Source organism: Anolis sagrei, chromosome 3, assembly GCF_037176765.1.
Source record: "Anolis sagrei isolate rAnoSag1 chromosome 3, rAnoSag1.mat, whole genome shotgun sequence".
NCBI classification, from domain to species: domain Eukaryota; kingdom Metazoa; phylum Chordata; class Lepidosauria; order Squamata; family Dactyloidae; genus Anolis; species Anolis sagrei.
In genome coordinates this window covers 107,650,121-107,676,937 of record NC_090023.1, presented here as the reverse complement: position 1 = coordinate 107,676,937, position 26,817 = coordinate 107,650,121, and the positions used below count along the sequence as shown (strand labels likewise).

Below are 26,817 nucleotides of genomic sequence, written 5' to 3'. Positions count from 1 at the left end.
GAGGAAAGCTACTGCATGCTGTCTTGATGAGTCTGTAGAGTCTCCTCTACAGAATGTAATATATATCAAATGCTTTCTCCATAATGAAGGAATGGATCAACCTAGGGTTAATGTATTCTCTTGATTGTGGATTGCTAAAAGAATTTTAGTCCATGAGAGGCTACTTTATTAAAGGTGAATTGAAAGGAAGCTCATCATTCCATTCTTGGACCTCAAGGGGGCATTTGACTCTGTGAACAGAGAAAAGCTTTGGGAAAAACTAGCAGCCCTTAATGCTGACCCAAGACTTCTCTTTTTGATTAAGAAACTGCACAACCAAAATCTATGCCAGGTAAAAGACCACAGGGGATTCCTGTCGAATCCGATCGTGGTCCAAAAGGGAGTCAAACGAGGGTGCGTACTAGCCCCACTCCTCTTCAGTATCTTCTTGCATGATCTCCCTATAACCTTTGCCCAAATGGACGGACATAGCCCCAAGATTGGCCCAAAGCATGTTCCCCTCTTGCTATTTGTGGATGATGCAGCCCTACTATCCCCCTCTCATGTGGGTTTAAAAAGACTCCTGCACAAATTTGTTGATTTCTGTGAGATGAATAAACTGCAGGTGAATTATGATAAAACCAAGATCATGCTTTTTGGGAAAAGCAATAAAAACCTCTGAGGATGCTTGCCATAGATGCAGGCGAAACGTTAGGAGAGAATGCCTCCAGAACATGGCCATATAGCCCGAAAAAACCTACAACAACCCAGTGATTCCGGCCATGAAAGCCTTTGACAATACAATAAAAAAGAAGTCTGAAAGATAAAGGGCCACTATATTGAGCAAGTAAAATATTTCAAATACCTAAGACTTTGGTTCAGTAACAACCTGTCATGGTCCACTCACTTAAAATATATACTGGCTCGGGCCCAATCAAGTGGCAGTGCTACCAGGAAGTTTTTCCACTCCAGGGGCAACCAATATATCCCCACAGCTCTGCAAGTCTTTCAAGCAAAGGCGATGTCACAACTACTCTATGGAGCACCCATTTGGTTAACCCCTGATAACAGTTCCATCAGATCTTTCCACTTGAAATTCCTCCACAAATTATTTGGTGTCCCAAACTGTGTACCGTATGCAGTTCTATGTCTAGAATCTGGCCAATACTCCATAGAGGCCACTATCTGGCTAAACATCATTAAATTTTGGTAAACTCTCTGACCCAACTCACCTTGAGCAAATTCCACCACTCAAAATGGTGCTGAACAGCTCTAGCAAAGATTGAGGGATTGGGCTATGATCGTGACTTCCTGAACTTGCTAACTTTCACCGAGATCTTTACCCTTATTAAAAAGAGGCTGCCAGAAAGGGACCATAACCAATTGTTGAGCTTGGCCAATAAATCCTATGAACATGGCAATTCCATTCATACAGGAAAACCCACCCTTTTATATTGCAGCACTCACTAACCCCTCTTATAGGAGAGCCTGCATGTTGGCTAGATTTAATATTATGCCATCTCCACTCCATACAGGAAGACTCAATGGTCTACCAAGCAATAAGACGCTTTGTCCCTGTAGCACAGGACAGCTGCATACTCTTCTGCACTGCTCACTTTACCAGGATCCAAGATCTAGCTTACTACCACATGTTATAGATTCCTTGAAAAACTACAGTGACTCAAAGTAATTATGCTTTTAAATTGTCAAGATTTTAACTGCTGCCTTTCAGTGGTAAGATTCCTGAATGAAGCCTGTAAACTGAATGTGTAGCAAATGTAAAGTTCCCTTTTCTATGGTTTGTACTGTATTTTATACCTCTTTGCTATGTATATGCCAATAAAGGCTTATTGGATTGGATTATTTGCCATACTTGTACCCCACCCTTCTCTATCGAATGCAATATTCCTGCTTCTTGGCAGGGGGTTGGACTGGATGGCCCATGAGGTCTCTTCCAACTCTATGATTCTATGATTCTATGATTCTATGATCCCAACAGGGGACTCAAGGTGGCTAATAATGGCACAACATCGTGCCTCAACACAATCACCTAAACATTTCAAAAATTGCAACATATTAAACAGAGTTAAAACAGATTTAAATAGTTAAAACTTAAAAAACATGCCATCCAAGTTCACAGTCTAAGTCTGTTCACAGTCTAAGTCTGAATCAAAGCACAAGGCTTCGATTCAAAAACACTGTATTGCCTTAATTTCCAAAAGCCTGGTCACAAAGGCAGGTTTTGACTCTTTTCCTAAAAGGTAATAGGGAGCTGCTCTGATGTCGCTAAGGAGGGAGTTCCACAACTGAGGGACCACCGCTGAGAAGGCCCTGTCTCTTTTCCCCCCAGCCGCGTTTGTGAGGCCGGTGGAAGCAAGAGCAGGGCCTCCGCAGAAGATCCGGGGAATACAGAGGATTTCTAAAATCTCAAATGGGGAAAATATAGAGTGATTGCATTCCACAGAAAAGTTACATTTTTATCTCATTCCCCCCTCCTCCCTTGCCACAGAAGAAGGGGGAAATGTATAGGTCAGGTTGTTTAATTGTTGTATGTCTAAAATATATTAATCCAAAATTATGAGGAAAATACTCATTGCACAGCACAGAAGAAGTAGGCACCAAACTATCATCACAACTGGCTAATTAGAAATGGTGTTGGCCAGTTGTTTTACCATCTATTGGAAAGAGGTGAACCTCATTTTGATGCTTAGGGTACACATAGGAATCCTCACCAGGAGATGCCAAGATCACTTGTTGGCTCATGCTTTGTGTCTTAGCCCATCAAACTTATTTCTCCTATTCCTTAATTACTAGGACAAGAGAATAACTTCAATTTATGGACCTGCCTTTCCTGAGTATTATTGCCTCAGCTGCCTGGTTGTGATAAATGTACTCATAAAACATGCAACAAAAAACTAAATAGCAGGAAGATTTTTTCATTATTTTTAAAATGCTCTAAGTCCAATGAATAAGCTTTACCTGCCCACATTTCCACTCTTATTGCAGCTGGGGGATTTGCATATATATGCAGAAGGAGAAGTCAGTGGGATGACATTCAGTAGCACACAGAAAGGGAAATTTGTAGGAGAAAAGCACAGCTGTTGCTAATGTTGTGATGTGCCTTTGAGCATCAGATTGGGAAATTCTATGGATCACTCCATGGCCTTTTCTGACTGAGAGCAGATCTGGCTGTCACATTATATGTGAGACAACAGATGTGAGCACACTTGTCACTCTCCTTCCACACTAATAACATAATACGCAAACGACTAACATAAATTTCTCAGAGTATATCTCACAGTGACATGAATTAAAATTATGCATATGGCAATCGATATTCTCTACTACAGAATGCTCTTGTGGACATGGAAAGTTTTCTTTTCTCTTTTTAAAATCAGTCTCATTGCTAGCTGATTTTACACCAACCCTCCCACCCTGACTGTGTTTATTCGGAAGTCATCTCACTGAGATCAGTGTAAAGTCTCACTGATCTCAAGGTAGATATGTAGATAGGACTTTAGCCTTATTTTTCACATAGAAGAATGTTTGTATTTTGCAGAATTTAACTCCTTAGGACTTGAATCTATACAGGGCACAAAAAGAACAACAGTCATTTTCTAGTTATCCGATCCTGCCTCCCTCTGAGACTAAAATAGGAATTGCCCACATAATTCCAAGTATTTGGAAGCTTTAAGGTAGGCATCCTCAAACTGCAGCCCTCCTGCTATTTGGGCCTCAAACTCCCAAAAGCCCTAGCCAACTTGTACAATGCTCAGGGGGCAGTTTGAGGATGCTTGCTTTATGGGCAGAAACACTTCTTTAAAAACAGTTCCAGAAGCAAAAACATTTTTTAAAAAAATCAAAAGGAAAGGAAAATAGGAAAATGGGGAGCTTGATCCAATGCTACATTCTTTATTTGTTGGGGAACGATGGCATACACTCAACCTTGACCATGATCTACTCTACAGACTCCTGGAGAATATGTAGAGAATATGCTTCCTGGGCAAACTTCGGCCCTCCAGGTGTTTTGGACTTCAACTCCCAGAAATCCCAGCCAGATTACCAGCTGTTAGGAATTGTGGGAGTTGAAGTCCAAAACACCAGGAGGGCCGAAGTTTGCCTCTGCCTGCTCTAAAGTGTACAACCAGCTGCTCCCAGCTACAGATTCAGCAACCATAGATTCCACCATACACGACCTGAAAATGATTTTTTTAATCTAAAAAGCAAACCTTGAATTTACAACTTTACATAAAATATACCATTGTATATAGTGGAACTTGAGCATCCATCCACATATTCTGGTATCCATAGGGATCCTGGGACCAAACCCCAGCTGATATCAAATGCTCACTGTACTCCAGAAAGTTTACTTTCCCATACTCTGAAGCTGATGAGTGAATTCTCTCTATTCCAACTTGTTTCTTATTTTCTCACTAACATTAAAAGAGATTTACTCAGATCTCTAGGTTAAATCCAATATCCTGCTAATACCCAATTGGAGGAATGGCAGAATTTTGTTCCCCTACTGACCTCTCATCAAGATTTTCAGCCTGCTGAGCAGCTTTTGAAAGCAAATGGCTATGGAGAGAGGGAACATTGCCCTCATCCAATTCTGGTGACTGATAAACTCCACCTGCAAAAAATCCCTACTGAATCATGGCTATAACAGTCAATAGCTATAAAGCAGGTTTAGAGGTCACAGACTTCTGCATAGCTGCTGGTAAGAGATAAACATATTGCTTTCATGCCCTGCTTATGGACACCTGGGAAGTATCTACCTAGCTGGTTTGGAATTCTAGATTCAATGGACCTTTGGTATGATCCCTTTATTTTCACACTGCTGTAATCTGCCTTCGCAGGGCTCCTTTCTCTGAATGGCAGGGCAAGAATTTATTAAATAAATCAATTCATTCATCCCAAAAAGTTGCTATATATCTGGTGAACTCGTACTTCCTATTTCGGTACTACCTGCTATTTGACACACAGTCCATTGATTTCCATACAGCAATGCCTGCAAATCGTTACTTCAAAAGCCGTCTTCCATTGTTTTGCAATGACATGTTATGTGCCTTCTTCTGTGTCTTGTAGTCAGAATGAGTCATTGTCTGACAGTCTCTTCAAGAGTATTGTTAAGATGAGCAATTCCATTTAAAAACCATTGCCAGAAGCTATTTTAAAGATCAATCATTTCAATCAAGATTGATTTTTTTCCCCCTTTTATAAAGGCAGAAAGGAGTAACACAGCTCTTTTGTTGGGAAAAAAATTACATGAAATTATGTCTGAAATGCAACTCCGCCACATGACATGGCATTTTATAAAATCATTTGTGGCATTTTATTGAGAAAGCATAGCCAAGTCGAGTAATGGAATGATTTCAATGATGGCAGAATGGCATTGTGGCACATACTGTTCTGCTGTCACTATCATCATTATTTGCCAGCTGGTTATAACAATGGATACCCATTTATAACTACAAAGAAATAAGCGTTCTCATCTAGATTAATGACTAACGACCTAAAACTAGTATTCTCATCATGCATACTTATTATGAATAGAAAAGGATAATAAGTATACTTTAGTAATATGGGAATAAGACATATTCTTGCTCTCAAGTGATCTAACATTAGTCTCTAGCAATTGGAAAAAAATCAACTTATATCCCCCTCCCAAAAAAGGGAAACGCTAAAGAATGCTCAGACTTTCATACAATGGCCCTTATTTCTTATGCCAGTAAGGTAATGCTCAAGATCCTGCAAAGAAGACTCCAGCAATAAATGGAGAGAGAGTTGCCAGATGTACAAGCTGGGTTTAGAGAAGACCACACCTGTAATATTGTGTCCAGTTCTGGGCACCACAATTCAAGAGAGATATTGACAAGCTGGAATGTGTCCAGAGGAGGGCGACTAAAATGATCAAGGGTCTGGAGAACAAGCCCTATGAGGAGTGGCTTAAGGAGCTGGGCATGTTTAGCCTGAAGAAGAGAAGGCTGAGAGGAGATGTTTAGCCTGAAGATGTTTAGCCTGAAGAAGAGAAGGCTGAGAGGAGATATGATAGCCATGTATAAATACGTGAGAGGAAGCCACAGGGAGGAGGGAGCAAGCTTGTTTTCTGCTTCCCTGGAGACTAGGACGTGGAACAATGGCTTCAAACTTCAAGAGAGGAGATTCCATCTGAACATGAGGAAGAACTTCCTGACTGTGAGAGCTGTTCAGCAGTGGAACTCTCTGCCCTGGAGTGTGGTGGAGGCTCCTTCTTTGGAAGCTTTTAAACAGAGGCTGGATGGCCATATGTCAGGGGTGATTTGAATGCAATATTCCTGCTTCTTGGCAGGGGGTTGGACTGGATGGCCTATGAGGTCTCTTCCAACTCTTTGATTCTATTAGAGACCAAATTGCTAATATCTGCTGGATAATTGAGAAGGGCAGGGATTTTCAGAAAAAAGTTGATTTCTGTTTTATTGACTATTCCACAGCCTTTGACTGTGTGAATCATAAAAATTGTGGCAAGTTCTTGGTAGTATGGGGATACCAAGCCACCTTGTCTGTTTCCTCAGGAATCTATATAAGGACCAAGTAGCAACAGTAAGAACAGATCACGGAACAACAGACTGGTTCAAGATTGGGAAAGGATTATGGCAGGGCTATATACTCTCACTGAACCTATTCAACTTGTATGCAGAACACATCATGCGATGTGCGGGGCTTGATGAATCTAAGGCTGGAGTTAAAACTTCTGAAAGAAGCATTAACAACTTTAGATATGCAGATGATACTACTTTGATAGTTGAAAGTGAGGAGAAGCTGAGGAGCCTTCTAACCAAGGTAAAAGAAGAAAGTGCAAAAGCTGGGTTGCACTTAAACATTAAAAAAAAAACGCCAAGATTATGGCAACAAGAATGATTGATAACTGGCGAATAGAGGGAGAAAACATGGAGGCAGTGACAGACTTTATATTTCTAGGTGCAAAGATTATTACAGATGCAGACTGCAGCCAGGAAATCAGAAGACGCTTACTTCCTGGGAGGAGAGCAATGACCAATCTCAATAAAATAGTGAAGAGTAGAGACATCACACTGGCAATGAAGATCCATATAGTTAAAGCAATGGTATTCCCTGTAGTAACCTATGGATGTGAGAGCTGGACCATAAGGAAAGCTGAGCGAAGGAAGATAGACACTTTTGAACTGTGGTGTTGGAGGAAAATTCTGAGAGTGCCTTGGACTGCAAGAAGATTCCATATTCCACAAAATAATGCCCAGCCGCTCACTGGAGGGAAGGATATTAGAGGCAAAAATTAAGTTTTTTTCGCCACATAATCAGAAGACAGGAAAGCTTGGAGAAGACAATGATGCTGGGGAAAAATGAAGGAAAAAGGAAGAGGGGGCGACCAAGGACAAGATGGATGGATGGGATCCTTGAAGTGACTGACTTGATCTTGAGGGAGCTGAGTGTGGTGATGGCCAACAGAGAGCTTTGGCGTGGGCTGGTCCAGAAGGTCACGAAGAGTCGGAAGCAAATAAACAATAAAACTTACATATTATATGAATTAATCCTTCTTTGGTTGTTAAATAGTCTTCTGAATGGACAGTGAAAATCCCTGGAAGTTGGGAATCCATGCTTGAACATGTTTGTTGAGAAATAGATAGGTGGCTCATGGCTCGGTGTAGTTTTGAAAATATCTCTTAATGGGAATCAGTGACCATATGGATGAGACAGAGGAACATATCTTGGCTTAATAAACCAAGATGCAAACACATCTTCTGACTCTGTTCTCTTTCTGTATGTGTAAGCAAACAGACAAACTAGAAGGTCTTCAGTTGTTTCACAGAAAGCATATAGGATAGTTTAGGGTTATTTATTTATTTATTTTGTGTCAAAAGCATTGTATAAATAAGTATAAAACTGATAAAAATAGGAGCACAAGCAGCTAAATATTTTTAGACCAAAACCAGGCAACAGCGACTGCATTGTCTGTCGCTTTAAACAATTCTCCCTGTGTACAGGAAGGAGGACACTGTGGACAAGGATACAGATGTGGAGTTTGTTCTGCTCCACAGTCACACAAGGTAAAGGATTCCTGTTCAGGGACTTCCAAGTTTCCCATTCTTGGTTTGCACCTGGAGACAGAGCCTCATGAGGGGAGGGGGCATCCAATTGGGATTTCCTGATATTGATATGGGCAAACTTTGGCTCTCTAGATGTTTTGGACTTCAACTCCCAGAAATCCCTGCCAGCTTAGGAATTGTGGGACTTGAAGTTCAAAACACCTGGAGGGCTGAAGTTTGCCCATGCCATGGTTTATTAATACCACAAAACTGAATTACTGTGTTGTGAAATGATGCATGTCTAAAAAATGTGTCACCGACATGGAATGTTTGGAAAATTCCGGTCTAGACTATTTGAAAAACCATGTCTTCCCATGTGAGCCTGCTTTCTCTTGGCCCCAAAACAGTCACAAGAACATCTGGTGAAGACATGTGAGAGGGCTTTTCCAGTCACTGCTCCCAGACTTTGCTGTGTGTGTGTGTCTCTCTCTCTCTCTCTCTCTCTCTCTGTCTCTCAATCTCTCAATGCTCTTATTTTAGGAGCAACTACTGAATGTCTGAAAAACAACAGATCCTGACTTATCTTGGAAGCTAAGTAGGGCCAGTCCTGGTTAGCACTTAGATGAGAAACCACCAAGGAATACCATGTGCTCTAAAAATACCAGGTATTTCAGAGGATGGAACTAGCAAATCCACCTCAGAGGATTCCTCACCTAAGAAAACCCTATGAAATTCATAGGGTTGCCCTAAGTTGACAAGCGACTTGAAGGCATACACTCATGTATGCTAATGCTTTTATGTTGAGCCATTTTGAGTCTTCTTTGGGAGAGATAAAGCGGGGTATTACACCACCACCACCAACAACAACAACAACAATGTACAACAGATAGAGGTGTGTGAACCATCTAAAATGAAGCACCTCCTAAATTCTCATTGATTTCAATAAGTGATATCAAGTCCATGGCTATGAAATCCATGGGGTCTCCATACCTTTGACAGGCAAATTGAAGTCACAAGGTCTTTTCATTTGAACAAGCACTTAGTGATGAGCTGGTTATAGCAGAAGAGGTATTCAAAGAAGGAGGGGTGTTGTATTTTAAACTTATAGTTATGTTTCAAATGTATTTAAACTGGTCTTAGCACACTTTTCAAAGCTGATTTAATTATTTTACAACTTTTTAAATTTTTCTTATAGTCTGTTTTTAGCTGCATTTGCTTTAATCTATATGGTGAGCCACATAGAAAGATGGAAAATAAATTTTAAACAAAAGGAATTCTGAACTCAAAAGAGGAATTCATAGCTATTGGCATAATTATTGGAAGGAATATATGAGGGCTATATGGAAATATGACAAATTAGAACATAAAAGAAAAAGAATAAATGCCTGATTACAAAAATTGTCACTTCTTGCAAGAAGTCTCTGATCAGAATTCTGCCTTAGAAGAAAGACTGACCTGGATTCCACCCTAGAACAAACAGTTGGATTATATTGCAGTAAATGGTATTACTAATAAATTTGTCCCCGTAATATAGTCTATAATATATTTATTAATACAGCCACTTTAGGCAAACTAAGTCCTGCGTATAGCACTTTAAGTGAACCAGGTTGCCATTTAATACATGGCACAACGGTTCCCATTCTGTTCTTATTAATGCAGAATTTGACACTTGCAGCCCTATGGACTTCACTGGAAAGTCATTAATGGAAATGAGATTGAAATCCAGCTCAGGGTCTTTGGCTCACAAATAGGCTCACTCTCTGACTCAATCAAGGTGAAATGAAAAATTTTAAGTATAAATTTCCCCTGCATGGTAAATCATATCAATGGCAGTTGATAGCGCAGGCCATTCATGGAGAAGCCGAGCCGACTGTCTGACTTTAGCAGTGTGTGGGATCTGAAATCTGTCTGAACGGGAAGAGCTTCATCAGTGAGGTGACAGCGACAATTAGCATAGGGAAGCCTGATGAAATAAAGACAGAGTGAAGTCCCAGGATGAAAAATAGATTATCTAATGTCACAGAAAACAACAGACAGGAGACAAAGAGACAGTTACTAGGTGACAGCGCGAATAGGAGGAAGGAAGCCAAGGAATAAAAATGCTGGGGTGAAGTAAGAAAAGTCCCCGAGGCAAGACAAAATACCCACTGGTGAAGGAAGGGAGAAGCATGAGTAGAGATGGAAACATGATCAAAGTTAGATGAGATAGCAGTTATAACACTGACTGCAGGGGAGGAAACGTGCATTTGAAAGAAATACCGCATATAGACACAGGAGAAAGCCTTTTGTAAGAAGTAGCATCTACACCAAGTCTACCTATAATTTACATTAAAAAAAGACGTAAAGCACAAAGCACTGACCATTTAAGGTGGACCACCAAATTGAGCCCCTTCTTCATAAAGGCAAGTTACTAAGTATCCAAGTTCAAATAATAATAATAATAATAATAATATGCCCGAGTTCTGTTGGGAAGTTATGAAAATGTAACCTAGAATTACAAATTTATTACTGACTGCCATTCAATACTTGATGTTTTGTTTTATGTCTGTTATAATAGGCTGTGTTTTTTATTTAATTTAATTTTAGTTGTTAAGTTGTAATTCATGTTTATATGTTCGGCTGTTTAAAATTTGTTAGTATGGATGTATTGCTGTTGTATTTGGGCATTGAATGTTTGTGGCTTTTATGCTTGGAATCTGCCCTGAGTTCCTTCGGGAAGATAGAGTGGAATATAAATAAAGTATTATTATTATTATTATTATTATTATTATTATTAATTATTAATTATTATTATTATTAGCCCTATGTTTTCCCAACTGTAAGGGATGCTAAGGATTTAAGAAAATCCCCTAAAATCCACTTCCAAGGAAGCAGCCTCTCGAATTGATGGAGGGACTGGTTCTATCACTTGGGAAGCAACTGAGGGATATTTCCACATACCACAAATGTGAACTATCTCTTATGTGAGGAGAAATTACTTTCCCCTTGCATCTGCTGCAGTAGAGATCAATCATGGGAGGGGGTAGGGAAATGGGCCAGATGCCCATGTGGTCTCTTCCAACTCTATTATTATTATTATTATTATTTTATGAAAGAATGGTTACCTGCTGCAGTGGCAACACAGGAGGCTTCCCATGTTGCATAGGCAACAACGGGAGGAAGCCAAGGATCAGATGCTTCTCCCTGTGGGATGGGTGAGAGGCAAGGTGGGTGATACAGGGTGTGGTGATGGGTTCCCTACACATCACACTGAGTGCCACTGGATTCACCAAAATGTGCTACCTTTTCTTCTCTCACAAAAGCTTTGGGTCTCTCACCAGTTTTACATAAAACATAAAGTCAAAACCTCGCAAGAGTGTGGGGAACAGCTGGATTTCTAAGGGAAGCCATTTCTAAACTTAGGAAGCTACCACCAAGAAAGCCCTGCCAAATGCATTCAGTGAAAACTCTGATGCTCAAATAAAAGCTGAAGACTGAACTCAGTGTTGGGTTTCACCCCTGGACTGCACAAGTTGATTGTGTTATCAAGTCTACAGGCCTCATTGAGTAGCTAGGCTAGAAATAGGATTAGAGTGAGGGATTCCTTCCCCCACATTCCTATGCGTGTTTCTCCCAGAAGGGAATTTGTCTTTACTCTTCTTGCTTGCCACTATCTCCTCCCCCTTTGAAGATGTAGCAAGGGAATCTCTGTGAGGAATGAGGTAACTTCCTCTTTAAAGGTATTTTATTGCCCTGGGTTTTGGCCATGTGGTCATCCACCATTGCTCACTCTCTGCCTTTGTATCCCTTCCAGTGAGGACACATTTTGTCTTTCTCCAAGCAAAATGTCACTGCATGGATATTTTTTTATCCCTTTACCCTCCAAAGAATATGGGTTTTACCAAGCTAGTTAGCTCCAAGACCTTTTCTATCTAGAATGTATTTCTTTTCTTGAATAAATATTTTGAACCTAAAGTTCTGTATTTGCAATCCTGTACCATCCTGTTCAATGAAAGCTAATTCTGACTTACCATAGGTAAGTTGCTGATCATGAAGTCTACTTCTACCACTCCGATATATTTATGGTGGAATCACCCCAAGTGAGGGTTATTTTTGAGCCTAACAGCTCTGATTCCCAACACACAGAATACATAATTTCATGGTTATTGTTACTGAAGTTCTCTCCAAGCTCTGTGGCCTGGACACATGTTGATCTGAGAGATTCTGTTCTGCAGCAGTCCTGCTAGAGAGATTCAAACTCTGAAATTCTTCTCCTATCCTACCCAATCCACCTACTAGGATTTAAACATGTTAACTCTGATATATGATGATCCAGCAGTCTAAAATCAGTTTTTGGATCCACCGAATCTATTTCTTTGTGGGGCTGTCTCTCCTTCTTCATTTAAAAATACATCCTCAACTCTCTGATGTGCTCCTGAATAAGTAAAGTATAGCCATGTCATGGGTAACTCTCATAGTCTTGGAGACTTCAGGATAAACACATTTTGAAACACACATAATGTAATTGGGAAACAAAGTAGAATGTATACCTTTGTGAAGGTCAAACAGTCCTTGTCTTGATCCTTGTCCTTTATTTCAAAGTCATAAAGTGCTTTGCCTTGAGGTGGAGCTGGTGGAAGGGGCTTGATACACTGGATATAACTTGCTGGGAAAAAGCCATGATTTCCATTGAGTTCTCCATGATACCAATTTTCATCTACTTTTCGCCGCAGTATAATAATATCTCCTTTGTTAAACTTCAAATCACCTGGCTCTTTCCCTTCATAAGCATAGAGAGCTTTTCCATAAGGAAGCTGAGAGGGGTTCTGCAACAAAAAAAAGAAAGACCGCACCTATGATTATTATACAAATTACAATATCTGATTTTAAAAATCATATTATTTTTATTTTTATTTACTCATAGTTTTTTTCATCATATTATAGAAGGCAGTTTTCAAAAATCTCAATATAGGGCAAAAAATAAAATAAAACTCAACCTAACATTGTAACCATTTGTATCAAAATCAAAAGAAACATTTGTAAAAATATTACCTATATAAATAAAAAATGTAATGTTCATTTGTGGGATTAACAGAACTCAAAAACCACTGGAAGAATTGATACCAAATTTGGACACAAGACACCTCTCAAACCAATGTATGTCCTTCACTAAAAATGATTTTGTCATTTGGAAGTTGTAGTTGATGGGATTTATAGTCAACCTACAATCAAAGAGCATTCTGAACTCCACCAATGATGGAATTGAACCAAAACTGGCACACAGGACTCCCATGACCAACAGAAAATACTATAAGGGTTTGGTGGGCATTGACGTTGAGTTTGGGAGTTGCAGTACACCTACATCCAGAGAGCTCTGTGGACTCAAACAATGATGGATCTGGACCAAACTTGGCACAAATATTCCATATGCCCAACTAGGAACACAGATGGAGCTTGGGGAAAATAGACCTTGACATTTGAGAGTTTTAGTTACTGGGATTTATAGTTCACCTACAATCAAAGTGCATTCTGAACCCCATGAACGATAGAATTGGGGCAAACTTCCCACACAGAACCCCTAAGACCAACAGAAACTACTTAAGGCCACACAGTCCAACTCCCTTCACCAGGGCAAGAAAACTTAATCAAATACTGTTTATCCACAAGCATAAAGAAATTACATATATTAGAAACCAACACTTTCTCATTACTTTATTTTCCAAATCACCAGATGGGGCCACAGCAACGCATGGCAGGGGACAGCTAGTCCCTAATAAAACAAGAACTCTACATAAGCTTAAATAAAAACAGCTTCATTGAGTGACCAGTAGGTAGTGAAGGGGCATCACATTTCATTAAGAAGGGTTATTTCTCAAGGAGATTATTCCAAATACAAGTCGTCCCCGGGTTACAAACAAGATAGGTTCTGAATTTGTATGTAAGTCAAAACAGGTACTTTTTAAAGTGTAACTACAGCCAATTTCTTTTTAGTTTTGGAGCATATAGAAAGGTTAGCACTCCCGTAACATTTGTTTTTGTGCCTGTGCCCCTGTTCAGAAGATTTTACCTCACTTTCTGTCCTTGTGATAATTGGATTTTGAAAAAAAAAATTGCTTGTTGTGGAAACAAGGACTAGTGACAGAGATTCAGTGGAGACACTTTTTCCGCATGATAACTCTTTCAGGAGTAAATTTCCCTTCCTCGGAGTAGATTTTTCTCACTTTCTGTGTTCTCACCCCATTTGTAACTAGGAGTTGGATGTCCTAATTCGGAAACTGCCTGTAATCCATGAGCTGGGGAAAGTACTTGAATAAGATTGCACGAAGTTTTTTTTTTCTATGATGAGAAAAAGGGGAATACATTATGCAAAATAAAAAATCAGAATATTTTATAGAAGAATCCATAATATAGTCCATAATTTGAATTGTGTAGTTGCATGATCTAAATTTTGCAACTGTGGAATAAACCCTTCCATAAAGGTGATCAGTTCTGCAAAGATTTTTATAACACTTAGGGGAAGTTTTCTTTACTGTATAGATGAAGAATACGACCCAATTGTAAAAAAACCATTAGCGGTATTATATTCAAGTGTTATTGCCCCCTTCCATGGTTCATCAAATCTTCCATTGTTCAGTGCCAGATTCCAAACACATATTAAGAAAAAAACCACATCAAAACCCTGGGGGGGGGGGGGGGGGTGAATCAAAGAAGAAAAATGACCCCACATGAAAACTGTGCAGTTTCCTCTGATGCTTGGTGCTAATAAAATATTTAAAGATTTTCTTTCATACTTTCAGATTCTATCCCCTAGTTTTGTAAATTTTTAGCCGTCTACTTTTGATCATGCATGTATGCACTCTCCCTTTCACTTCATAACACTGCTCAATAAAACATCAAACACGGGTATAAACTGTGCATTAGATATCTGACCTGCTAAAAATTCTACTTCCAAAACATATTTACTACCCTGATTCATCTTTCTCTCACATAGAACACTTAATATGTGCCTGATATCTTTCAAAAAAGAACTTTAGTCTTCTCACAGATTTCTTCTTCTTTTGAAAATATCCTTAAGACACAAAGTGGATGCCTGAACTTGTTTGGACCAGCTTCCATCACTCAAATAAAGATGGCATATGCATAATTCCACTATCCTATATCTCTACCTGACTCCCCTGCCGCCGCCCCCCCCCCTCCCAAAAAAAGGGGAAAAGTTTGGAAAGCCCTTTAGGAAGAATAATAGAAGACACAGAATTCAGAACAACTCTTTTTCTTCTATTACATTCCCAAAGTAATGTGGAAGAATTCAAAGAAAAATACATTTAAAATCCAGTTTCTTTTTGAAATTTAGGCTACACAGAGGGCCCAAATCCCAGGTTTTTCTTAGGGGGGTGGCTACATGCCCTCCTGGGTTGAGCAGAGGTTAACTGGGGAGGGCATCCAGCAGACCCATAGCTCCCCATTTCCCCTCTAAACTTACCAGAGGGTCCTGTCTGCATCCTCAGCCCCCTTGGACTAAGCTTCTGAAACATCAAAATTATGCATCAGGAGCTTTGGAGAGGGCAGGGGGAAAATCTCTGTTACCCCGGCTAACATCCTACAGATTATAGCCAATGGGCAGGACTGATGTAATGCCTGGAAACTACCACAATGCAGAGAAAAGAAAGGGACGTTAAGTCCCATCTTGAAACATACGATGATAGTGCAAACAGTTGCAGCCAGTTTTGTCCTGGAATTGGCACAACTCCAAGGTTATGGTTTGCTCTGAGTTCTGGGCCAGAATTGGGTGACTCCCAAGACTGGGGGCCCTTCCACATAGCCCTATATCCAAGAATATCAAGGCAGAAAATCCCACAAGATCTGCTTTGACCTGCACTATATGGCAGTGTGGACTCCAATAACCCCATTCTAAGCGGATATTGTGGGATTTTCTGCCTTGATATACTGGGATATAGGGCTGTGCAGAAGGACCCTGGGATATAGGCCTCTGTAGAAGGGCCCAGGGTTTTCTTAGACAATGAATCCTCTGATGTAGTTTTGCCAGTTCATTCCACTAAAATATAGCCTACAGAACCTGGTATTTGCTAGTGATATGCCATCAGAGTAATAAGCAGAGCTGTTTCCTAAGCTGGCCTAAACACAGGTACTAAAAGTATAAAGGGGGCAAATAAACTGAGATGTTTTATATTTAAAGTTATAATTCAGTAAGGACTGTTAACAAGTGGGACTGAACTTTCCTATGAGTGCAATTACATAGCCTCAAGAGTGCCTCTTAATATTTTGAACAGCACTCTGAGATGTAAAAGGTATTTCCATTGTACCCCATAGGCAAGCACCCACTGTCCAGAAATGATTGTGTTCAGTGGTGGGAACTTGATAAATTGGTGGCAGTACTACAGTTCAATACCAGAAGTGTCCAAGGTAGTATAGATTCAAATATACCGGTAGCTAAAAGAAAAAATTAGGAAATTGAAATAGCAATAACACAACACATAGAAATGTTTACATAAACACTTCTCATGGCTTGAGATACTACAAACAACCATAAAATACTGTTTTTCCATCTACTGTGGCTTTTAGAATATTTCAAGAACTATCCTTGGCACACTTGATGAAAAACTACTATGTGGTAGTGGGTATGATTGCTAAGCTGGAAAGAAGAGTCTTACAAAAAGGCTTTACACATAGCTGACAGCCACATCAAATGTTAAATTTTGGATGTACATCTAAGTGATTTTAAATATATATATTTCAGAGTGTAAATGTGCATGAAGTGACGACATGTTTCTAGTGAGGCAGAACTCTTATGAGCACTTGATTTGTATGTATTCATTGCAAAACCTCTTTTATGCTCATGCTTGAAATAGTACTAAACAGATGAAGGAACTATTAGAAAGTTTTAAAAATGGGTTAGGGGTCACACTAATGTTTTAAGATTTTATTGCACAAACTTGTTATTCTAGTACAGTTGCATTATTATTGGTAGCAGATACAGATTGGACTGAGCACCTTCAATATCACATTAAGCAATTGCACTGATTTGTCAATTTGTGGTCCCATGACTGTACTTCTACATGCCTTCAAAACCTGACTTCCCACAGTAAGTTGTTCCATAATGTTTGTATTTTTATATTTTAGAGCAATTTTGCAATTCTAGTGTTTTTTAAAAAGAAAATATTTTGGGAATAGTGAAAGAGAGGGCAAAAGCTTTCAACAGATTTTAATTTTAATAGTGCCTTTAAAAGTGGGACAGAGGGATAAACTGCTGAGCTGCTGAACTTGCTAACCAAAAGGTTGGTGGTTCAAATGTGAGGAGCAGGGTGAGCTCCCACTGTTAATCCCAGCTTCTGCCAACCTAGCAGTTCGAAAAGATGCAAATGTGAGTAGATCAGTGTGTACCACTTCAGTGGGGAGGAATGGTGCTCCATGCAGTCATGCCAGACACATGACCTTGGAGGCATCTACGGACAACACTCGTTCCTCAGCTTAGAAATGGAGATGAACACCACCCTCAGAGTCAGGCACAACTAAACTGAATGTAAAGGGGAAACCTTTACTTTACCTTTAAAGTTTTAAACTGTATGTTATTGTTTTCACTAGATTTGAATTGTTTCAATGATGTGACTAGTTTGATTCTATTTTGATATTTACTTTTTGTAGGTTTTCAAACTGTTAGCTGCCTTGAGTCCTAATTCTGGGAGGAAGGTGGGATAATAATAACAGTACTTCCTTTTCGCCTGGCTCTGCCTATTAAGTCGTTTTCTTCTTTTCCATAGCAATTCAATTTACTGAGTACAGTTGTTGGCTATTTCCTGTAGCTGATAACTTCCATAAAATGGAATTTCACCATAGCAAAAATCATTTACAAAAATCCCCTACCAAGAAATTGATTAGTCATATTGATTTGCTCATGCATTTCTTATATCAACAATGAAAACAAGGATGTCCATTTACTATGGATTTAATTCTATCTTGAAAATGTTGAGAAGGATGCCTTAGAAACTGTACCACTCTGTATACACAAATGTTTTCTCTTCAGAGCTGAATTCTGCAGTAGGTGTCTTTTCTATTTGTATCAATCACTGCTGACAAGAGAGCCTGAAGCACTAATACTGGGAGAAAGGGTGTTTTAGAGAGGCCCTAATGATATACTGGCAAATCCATCATTCTAGATTTATGTTTCAGCCAACTCAAACAACAGCACTTAGGAAGTACCAGCTGGCAAGCTGACGAACAACAACCATGAGGCAATTAAATGGTAGCTAGGAGTCTGCAACCAATGAATTGGCTAGTTAGTCAAATTCAATGTATAATGTTCAGCCCTAGACTCTATGCATATCCCATGGTCTTTTGGCTGCGGCTTTCATAGCTGCCAGATTTCCAAAGTTTTCTTGCTTGTCTGGTTCCAGTTGAGCAGTACTGTATGACTTCTCTTGCTCAGTGGCTGGCTGCATTGGCTTATTTCTTTTTGGTTGTATCCACACTACAATTTGATACCACATTCTTGGATTTGTAACTTGGTGAGAGATAGTTGCTTTTCACATTCACAGGGGTAGAGGTGGAGAACCACACGTAACTATCTCTGGAGGTAGACGGTGCTGCAGTTATGCCTTCCTCGAAACTATGAGGGAAAAAGTAGTGATGATTTCAATGGCCAACCACCCCACACCAAAGTTTATGAACCAGCAGAGTTCAGTGGGGGGTGAATGATGAGACTGCCACTGCAGAAGTCAACAGGAGTGGAGTCGTCAGCCACCATCTCTCCCTCCCAAACCAAAGTTTGCTGGTTCATAGACTTCAGTGGGGAGTGGATGGTGCCTGAAATTGCCACTGCCCCACCCCCTGAATAATCAAAACCACAATTGCCAAACTTGTGAATGAGGAGGGCTAACTCCACAACAAACTTCAAACATCAAAATTTCATATGGTATAGCCATGACAATTGAAGTAGTGTCACACTCCTATAATTATGCACTGTGGATAACCTGTCAATCATTTATACCATTTTTCTTCTTCTCATCATTCACATGTCCAAAATGAACATTCCAACTTAAGCCTGTCTTCTCTTTTATTCTTATTTATTTATTTACCTTATTTATATCCCATCTTTCTCTACTCTGAGGGGGACTCAAGGCAGCTTAGAATCACACTTCCCAGTGCCTTAAAACATACAATACCAACAAAAAACATTGTTTTAAATTTAAAAACATAATAAACATAATTAACATACATTTCAATGAATCACGCCATCCAGAGTCAGAGTCTAAGTCCATTCCATAGGCAAATTGCACATTTTCCATATTAACATTCCTGCACTGCTCTGTTTTTCAAAAGCCTGCACTCAGAGTCAGGTTTGGACTCTCCTTCTGAACACTAGGAGGGAGAGGGGCTGCCCTGATATCACTAGGGAGGGAGTTCCACCACCTAGGGGCCACCACTGTGAAGGTTTTCTTCTCTTGTCCCCACCAGCCGCGCTTCTGAAGAAGGTGGGACCAGGAGCAGGGCTTCCCCAGACATCTTAATGTCTGAGATGGTTCATGGGGGAGATATGTTCAGACAGATAGGCTGGGCCAAAATCATTTAGAGGTTATAGGCTAAAACCAGTGCTTTGAATTGTGCTCAGTAACAGACTGGCAGCCAGTGGAGCTGATACAACAGGGAAGTAATATGCTCTCTGTACGCTGCTCCGGTGAGCAACCCGGCTGTTGCCTGTTAGAGCTTACGAACAGTCTTCAAAGGCAACCCCATGTGAAGTGTGTTGCCATAATCTATACAGGATGTAACCAGAGCATGGACCACCGTGGCCAAGTCAGACTTTAATTGTGCAAAAGCTCCCCTGGCTACCGTTGAGACCTGGGGTTCCAGGCTTCTTTTATTCTGCTTCTTTTACTCAGACTCTGGAGCAATCATGTATCATATCCCAAAGAGACATTCAGCCAGGCATGTAGCGGGGGGGGGGGGGGGGGGGGGGGCTTGAAGGGCTGCAGCCCCCCTCCCCCAAATTCTCATGGTGGTTCGCGAAAAGGCCTTACTGATACATTATTTAAACTGTTATGTTTATTCATATCATGATCTGATCACCATATTCAATATATCCCATATGCATGGGGGTATTGGGGTAATGATACAAAAGGTTTGCTAGGCTAGACCCTCTTTCACTCAGACTCAGCCCCCCCGAAACCCCCCTTGAAAAAAATTCACACCCCCCCCCCCCCAAATCGAAATCCTGGCTACGGGCCTACATTCAGCCACCCACTCCTATGAGATTTCTCTGCCTGTCTCAGTTTCTGGCCTCTTTCTGTTTCAGTGTCCACTCTTTTGCTGTATACCTTTCCTTTAGGTGACTGCCTGACCTCTGGGCTCTGTCTCATGTCTTCTCTAGATCAGGGAACCATTTAGATCACAGCGTGCTTTGCTGTTATTATTTGCAGACAAGTCAGGGTTGACTTATGGTGAACCTATGGATGAGAGAACCCCAAGAGCACCAGCCATTTGACTGCCCCATTCAGTTGTTGCAAACTCAGAGGTGTGCTTTCCTTGGCTCAATTAATCCATTGTTGATGCATTTTACTCTTTCCTGCTGTTTTCCACTTTATCAAGCATTATTTTTTTTCTCAATTAGTCTCTTATATCAGGATATGTCCAAAATACAACAGTTTGTTTATTTTTGCTTCTAGGAAGCTTCAGAACTATTTTCTCTGGGACCCATTTATTTACTGTTTCTAGTTGTGGGTCTCTTAGGGATAGCAGCAATAGCACTTTAGGTAAATCTGAAGTAATTAGCAGTGTGCTGAAGAAGGCAACTTTAAGCCATTCCTGAATACCTTCCTCCTTGAAAACCCTACAATGAGACAGCCTGCCCAACAAAGCTATTTTTTCCTAGTATCTGCATGAATTTTTTATTCCAGTCGAAATGACATTTTATCCTTTCTCAGAAACTGAACTACAAAGAACCTTATACACTAAGTAGATGGAATTATCATGAAAACATTTGGCCAATCAGTATACGAGGCTTCATGGGCACAAAACACAAAAAAGCTATGACATAATATTTCATTAAAGAAGCCAGAAAAGTGTGGATCATCCCACTTCTAGAACTTTATACCATACCTACAAAACCTTTAAATATATTTTTCCAGAGAAGTAGAATAAAAAGGGGTTTGTCAATAAGATTCAAATACAACCATAGTGTGAAGGATGTCAATGTTTTTCTTGGCAAATCAGAAAGACAATTGCTATTTCAATTTTTAAAAATTACTCCCAAGTTCAACTCTGCCCATTTCTTAAAGTTTCAGTGCATTCCTTTAAATAAAGATGACCTGGTTGCTAGGGGGAAAATGATAGAATATCAGTTTGGATTTTAAAGTAAACATTTCATGATACAGATCAAAGCCTATCAACTGAGATACAAAGACTACTGCAATAGGTTTCACACGGCAGGGGACTTGAGACACTGACACTACAATGCAGTGTAGAATAAATCAGTTTCACTGTGTGGGTGATTAAATTGACAGGTATGAAACTGGTTTGAACCCAGGAAGATGATTACATGGAACATGGACTCTGGCTTCTAACCACTGTACTGTTTTCTCCCATTTCCTGCAGAGATGTGCATCAGGACTTTGGAGGCATGTGGGTTGATAAAAAAGGGAAAGTGAAGGTTAAGACTAGGGGTAATCACTTACCCTTCCCAGGAATCAATTAGCCCCATGTTAACCATTCGTGATTCTGGGCCACTTTTCTAGAGTATATAATGCGCTTCAGTGGGGCTGGTATCTACAATGCACTCCGCATTTTGCAGAGCTAGTTGTGCTCTAGATCTGGAATACACTGGGATTTCTGCAGGACATCATGTGGTTGAACTCAGACTTCCTTCTAACTTTTTAAAATGCAGTGGATACACTGAAATGCACACTGCTGCATGTATTGGTGGCATGCATTTTCTGGCCGTGAGTCAGTAGGTTTGACAGCAAACTGAGTAAAGTTCTGAACATAGGCTTCTCAAGACTAACAGAGCAATTATATCATGAAAGAGAGGTTGTGTCATGCAAAAATGGCTTCTTCCCAGTACCTGCTCATGTATGTCCACTAGTATAGAGCAGGCTAAGCTGCAGATTTTCTATTTTTATATTCAAATTTAATTTTCTGTTAACATGAATGGGAGGAAAAATACTCAAAGCTGCTCCAAGGCTTGAAGACTGTAGGTTCCTATCCCAAATGGAGTCCACTTAGCTGAATGTTCTGAGATTCCACCTGAACATTAGGAAGAACTTCCTCACCGCATGAGCTGTTCAACAGTGGAACTCTGCCTCGGAGTGTGATGGAAGCTCCTTCCTTGCAAACTTTAAAACAGAGGCTGGATGGCTATCGGTGAGGGATACTTTGATTGTGCTTTTCCTGCATGGAAATTGAACTAGATGGCTCATGTGGTCTCTTCCAACTCTATTAAATTCTGTCTTATCCCCCGGATCCCCTGTCCTGATATATTACATTGCCCTATTACAAGTGGTTTTAAATTTTTAAATTTTTAATCGTAGAACTGGCCCTGCCCACTGTGATCATTTTTAATGTTTAATGTTCTGAGTTTATTTTGTTGTGCCGTTTATTTGTACTGGTTCTGTATTTTATGTTATTGTATTTTAATTTTGTGTGTTTTTGTGTATTACTATGTTACTGTGCTGATGGACGTGGCCTTATGGGAGCTGCCCCGAGTCCCCTTGGGGAGATGGTGGTGGGATATAAATAAAGTTTAATAATAATAATAATACTAATAATAAATATTATTCTATGGTTCCATGATTCTATGTTGGGGGTCACAAAAGTTGGCAACAGTAAAAGGATTCTGAATGCCACACATTTACACAAATCAGTTGAGAACAACATGCAGTATTTACAGTGGACTCTGCAGAAAACGCTTCAGCTGTACTCCACAAAAAGTGAAGTAGATTAGCATGAAGAACAGATTCTGGGGCTAGCATATGTGAGTGTATAGAAGTCACAAAGCACTGAAAACACCATTGGTCATCACAATGAGGTACAATAGACAAAAGGAGACAAAATATGATGGGTATGCAGCCAAGAAACAACAAATGCCAGTACCAGGCATTAATAACAATTAAAATCCATAATGCTAATTTTGTGGCTCATTACTCAGAGAGCATCACACCAATTTCTCACTCTGTGCAAGAAGTGTGGCAGAAATCAATGGTGTTCCTCTGCATTTTGATGGATGCTTCACACAGGCAGCCAGGACAGGGCTTCAGCATATGGTTTCTGTCATGCGTAACAGCTTCTTGGAAATCACATCAGCTGTATGCAGAAGGGAGAGGGACTTTCTCATTGAAATATATATTAAAATAATTTCAACAAGCGGACGTGGAGTGGAGAGGGAGCAGCAGGGTGGAGAAACTGGATGAATTGGAGCATTCACACAGTGATATGTAGCCTTTCACGCCTGGAGCAATAATTTAAAGCAGTTCAACTGTAACTAAAAGGCACAATCATGTGATAACTATTCAGTTACCTCTGTGAAGAAAAAGGGGGGAAACCTATTTGAAATTCAAAAAGATGGAAGAAACTGATGGAAGCTTCAGCAGATAAAGTAGTTCTCAATTGACAGATTCAGTTACATGCCCATATTCAACAGAACAATTGGGAACTTTGACAGGTTGACGGAAAGGTCATGAAATAATTCAGTGTAGCGTTCTAGCAAAGATGGTTCCTGCCATGATGATGCTTTAAAACTAAGCAATAAATAACAGAGTGAATGCCTGATGTTTTATTGAATCATAGTATGCTAGTGTTAAAAGGCTCCTGCCTGTGAATTACACAAGGAGATTTACAACAGGCAGAGAACTGTGTTGTGTGATCAACAGCTTCCACAACCCTATGCTGGCAAAAGTTACCAAGATATTGGTGGTGGTGGTGGTGGTTGTTATTGTCTCCTGTTTTATCTCTCTAAGAAGTTACCCAAAGCAATTAACACTAAAACAATACAGTGTTGCAATTTATAAAATTATATAAGAATGGAAAATAACTGATTGTTTTTTCTTTCTTTCTATTATTAGGCAGGCACCTCACAGCACTGTGTTTTCAGCTACCATTATTTATCTGTGTGAACCTGTCTTTGGAAAAATGTTTGCCATGAAATAGGCTCTTGGACAGATATTTAAGTTGTATGATCTTTTAAAAAACTAGATATTAAAGAATCATCAATGAACACAGGCAAAACTACTGTATGACTTCCATATCCACAAGGGATACATTCCTGGACTTCATTTTCAATGGAATGAACAATGGTGGTAAGGAGAAGAGGATGTTGCTTGCATAGGAGACACTAAATGTATAACTGAATAAGTGAAACGATGGATAAACAAAACCTCATTTATTGCTTCTGCAGATATTGGGGTCATACTGTAAAAACAGGAGGAAGAGAGAGGAGCTAGATAAAAAAATGTTAATCCAGGAAGTGGGCTAATTCCCTACTTCAATGCAAGAGCTATAGACTGGAATAACATAATATATACACATCTAGGATCTCATCACACTGAAGTCAATAAGCTGGGCAGAAGTGGAGGGGTTTGCCATGCAGCATGGAGAATCTGGCAAGCAGTGGTGGGGAAATCATTGCCCCAAACCCTGCATTGCCTGCTGCCCCCCTTGCCTTGTCCCACAAGGGAAGCATCTCCACCCGGTTTTCCTCCATTCTTCTTAATGAAGCCTCCTGTGTTCTCAGAAAAGCATCTTCACATACTGCCAGGATACTTCCTCTATGGAGCCCCATCAGAAGTAGTATTACATCATGTGATGGCATCTAGCGGGCTCTGTCAAGGAAGCATCCTGGCAGTGTGCTAGGGTGCTTTCGGGTCTCTATGTGATCAGGTGGTTACTCATAATTTGCTGTTGCCCACAGCATCCAACTACCCCAAAGTCCTCCACAAAGACTGGATTAACAGTCAACAGAGCTTCAGGAAGATCTGGTGAAAGACAACTACTTAAAGATATTTACAGTAAACCATTTTATGGGATGGGTTTGGATTTATTTGGCTTGGATTTTTACTTACTCTTGTTAAATTGTTGAGATTCGGATGTTATTACCAAGAGATCTACCTTTCAATTCGTCCAATCTGGGGACACATACAACACTCCCCAACAAGTACATATTGTAGAGAAAACTCCAGAGAGATATCAGTATTCTAGGAGGCAGTGATAATCCAAGGTGTTACCTAAAATCAAAGAAAACGTGTGGCATCTCCTCTTGTTGTTGCCACACACACACACACAATGTTGTGGCTACCTGCCCTTTGTCTTGTTCTGAGAGTTAGAATAGATGGGATCCATTGAGAACATGGGCAATCTCACAGAGCATCTTAATGATAAAGCATTAAGGTCACGGGTGGTGCAATGAGCTAAGCCCTTGTACTGCTGAACTACTGATCTGAAGGTTGGCAGTTTGGATGGGGGTGAGCTTCCACTAGCTCATGACAACCTAGTAGTTCAAAACATGCAAATGTGAGTAGATCAATAGGTACCACTTCGGTGAGAAAAGGGAAATAGATGCTCCATGCAGTCATGCCGGTCACACAACCAGAAAGCGACTACAGACAACTGTGGGTTCCTTGGCTTGGAAATGGAAAAGAGCATCTCACCCAGAGCCAGAGATGAGCACCACCTCCAGAATGGGAAATGAAAGGAGAAGCCTTTCCCTTCATCTGTGTATTTGTGTCTCATTGTATTTCATTGTAACAAGGCATTGAATGTTTGCCTGAGTCTGTTTATATATTGTAATCCGCTCTGAGTCCCCTTGGGGAGAAGGGCGGAATATTAAAAAGTGTTGTTGTTGTTGTTGTTGTTGTTGTTCTGACTTCATCAAAGTCTGATATTTGTAATTGATCAGTTGTGGAGAGTGAGAGTATATGGACCTTCTGCAGCACTTCCTTCAATTTTTCATCTCTAGGGCTAGGGCTGATGCCATCACTGAATGGGAGAATCAGCCTCAACTCAGCCACCCAAAAGACCCTCCATTCACTGATCACTCTAATGAAATCCAGGGAATGTCTGCAAGAAAAAGTCCTTGTGTAGAAATGTGTGCAAATATACATTGCACCAAGACAACTTAGGAAAAAAGCTTGCCAAAATCATAGATACATCATTCCAACTTCTAGCTAGTAGGGAAAGTGAGATTTTTATAGGGCATGTTCTTTTTTCTACATATCTTCAGGCTTGGATATTTCAGTCCAGTTGGAGGAATAAAGCATGTTTTTAATTTTCCCTAACAACAACTGAAAGCTGAAACAATGGTTTCTGGCCCAAGGGATATATTTTTAGCCATAAACAGGAACAGCAACATTCTTCTATAAAAGGTTGGTGTTCATACATAAACTGGCAAGGGTTTCTTTCTTGTTAACTTTGAAAGCTTTGAGCACAGGGCATTGTAATGGGTTATACTGCTCCTCTTTTGAAATCCCCATCCAAAGGGAGATGTGCCTTTGCTTTCTCAAAGGCTCTCAGGGTTTGCCCAGTGACCTTGCCCTGATCAACAGTTTTAGTTTCTCTATATGAAATACAGAATGAAAGAAACATTGACTTATTGTGTTGGTTCTTGTTTTACAAAGATCCTTAGGAGGAAAATGGGGGCCTTTTTCTGAACTCTTAATACCCTGAGTCTAGGAAGAAAACAAAGTAAAGGCAACACGACTTGCAGCAGCCAATACACTATGCTTGGTCCACTCACACTACATGCACATATATATACTCCATACCCTCCAGCTATCCCAATTTATCATAGGCTGTCCTGATTTGTCCTCTGCTGGTT

The 26,817-nt window shown here is 40.1% G+C and overlaps 1 protein-coding gene across 2 annotated transcripts in view; it reads right to left on the bottom strand.

The window, feature by feature from the left end:
* Window positions 1–26,817, bottom strand: part of SH3RF3 (SH3 domain containing ring finger 3) — a 304,138-nt gene that overhangs the window by 76,348 nt on the left and 200,973 nt on the right. For both annotated transcript variants that reach the window (XM_060769684.2, XM_060769685.2), the window contains exon 2: window positions 12,554–12,829. In XM_060769684.2, coding sequence (XP_060625667.2) covers window positions 12,554–12,829 — 276 coding nt within the window. The remainder of the gene's footprint in view (window positions 1–12,553; window positions 12,830–26,817) is intronic.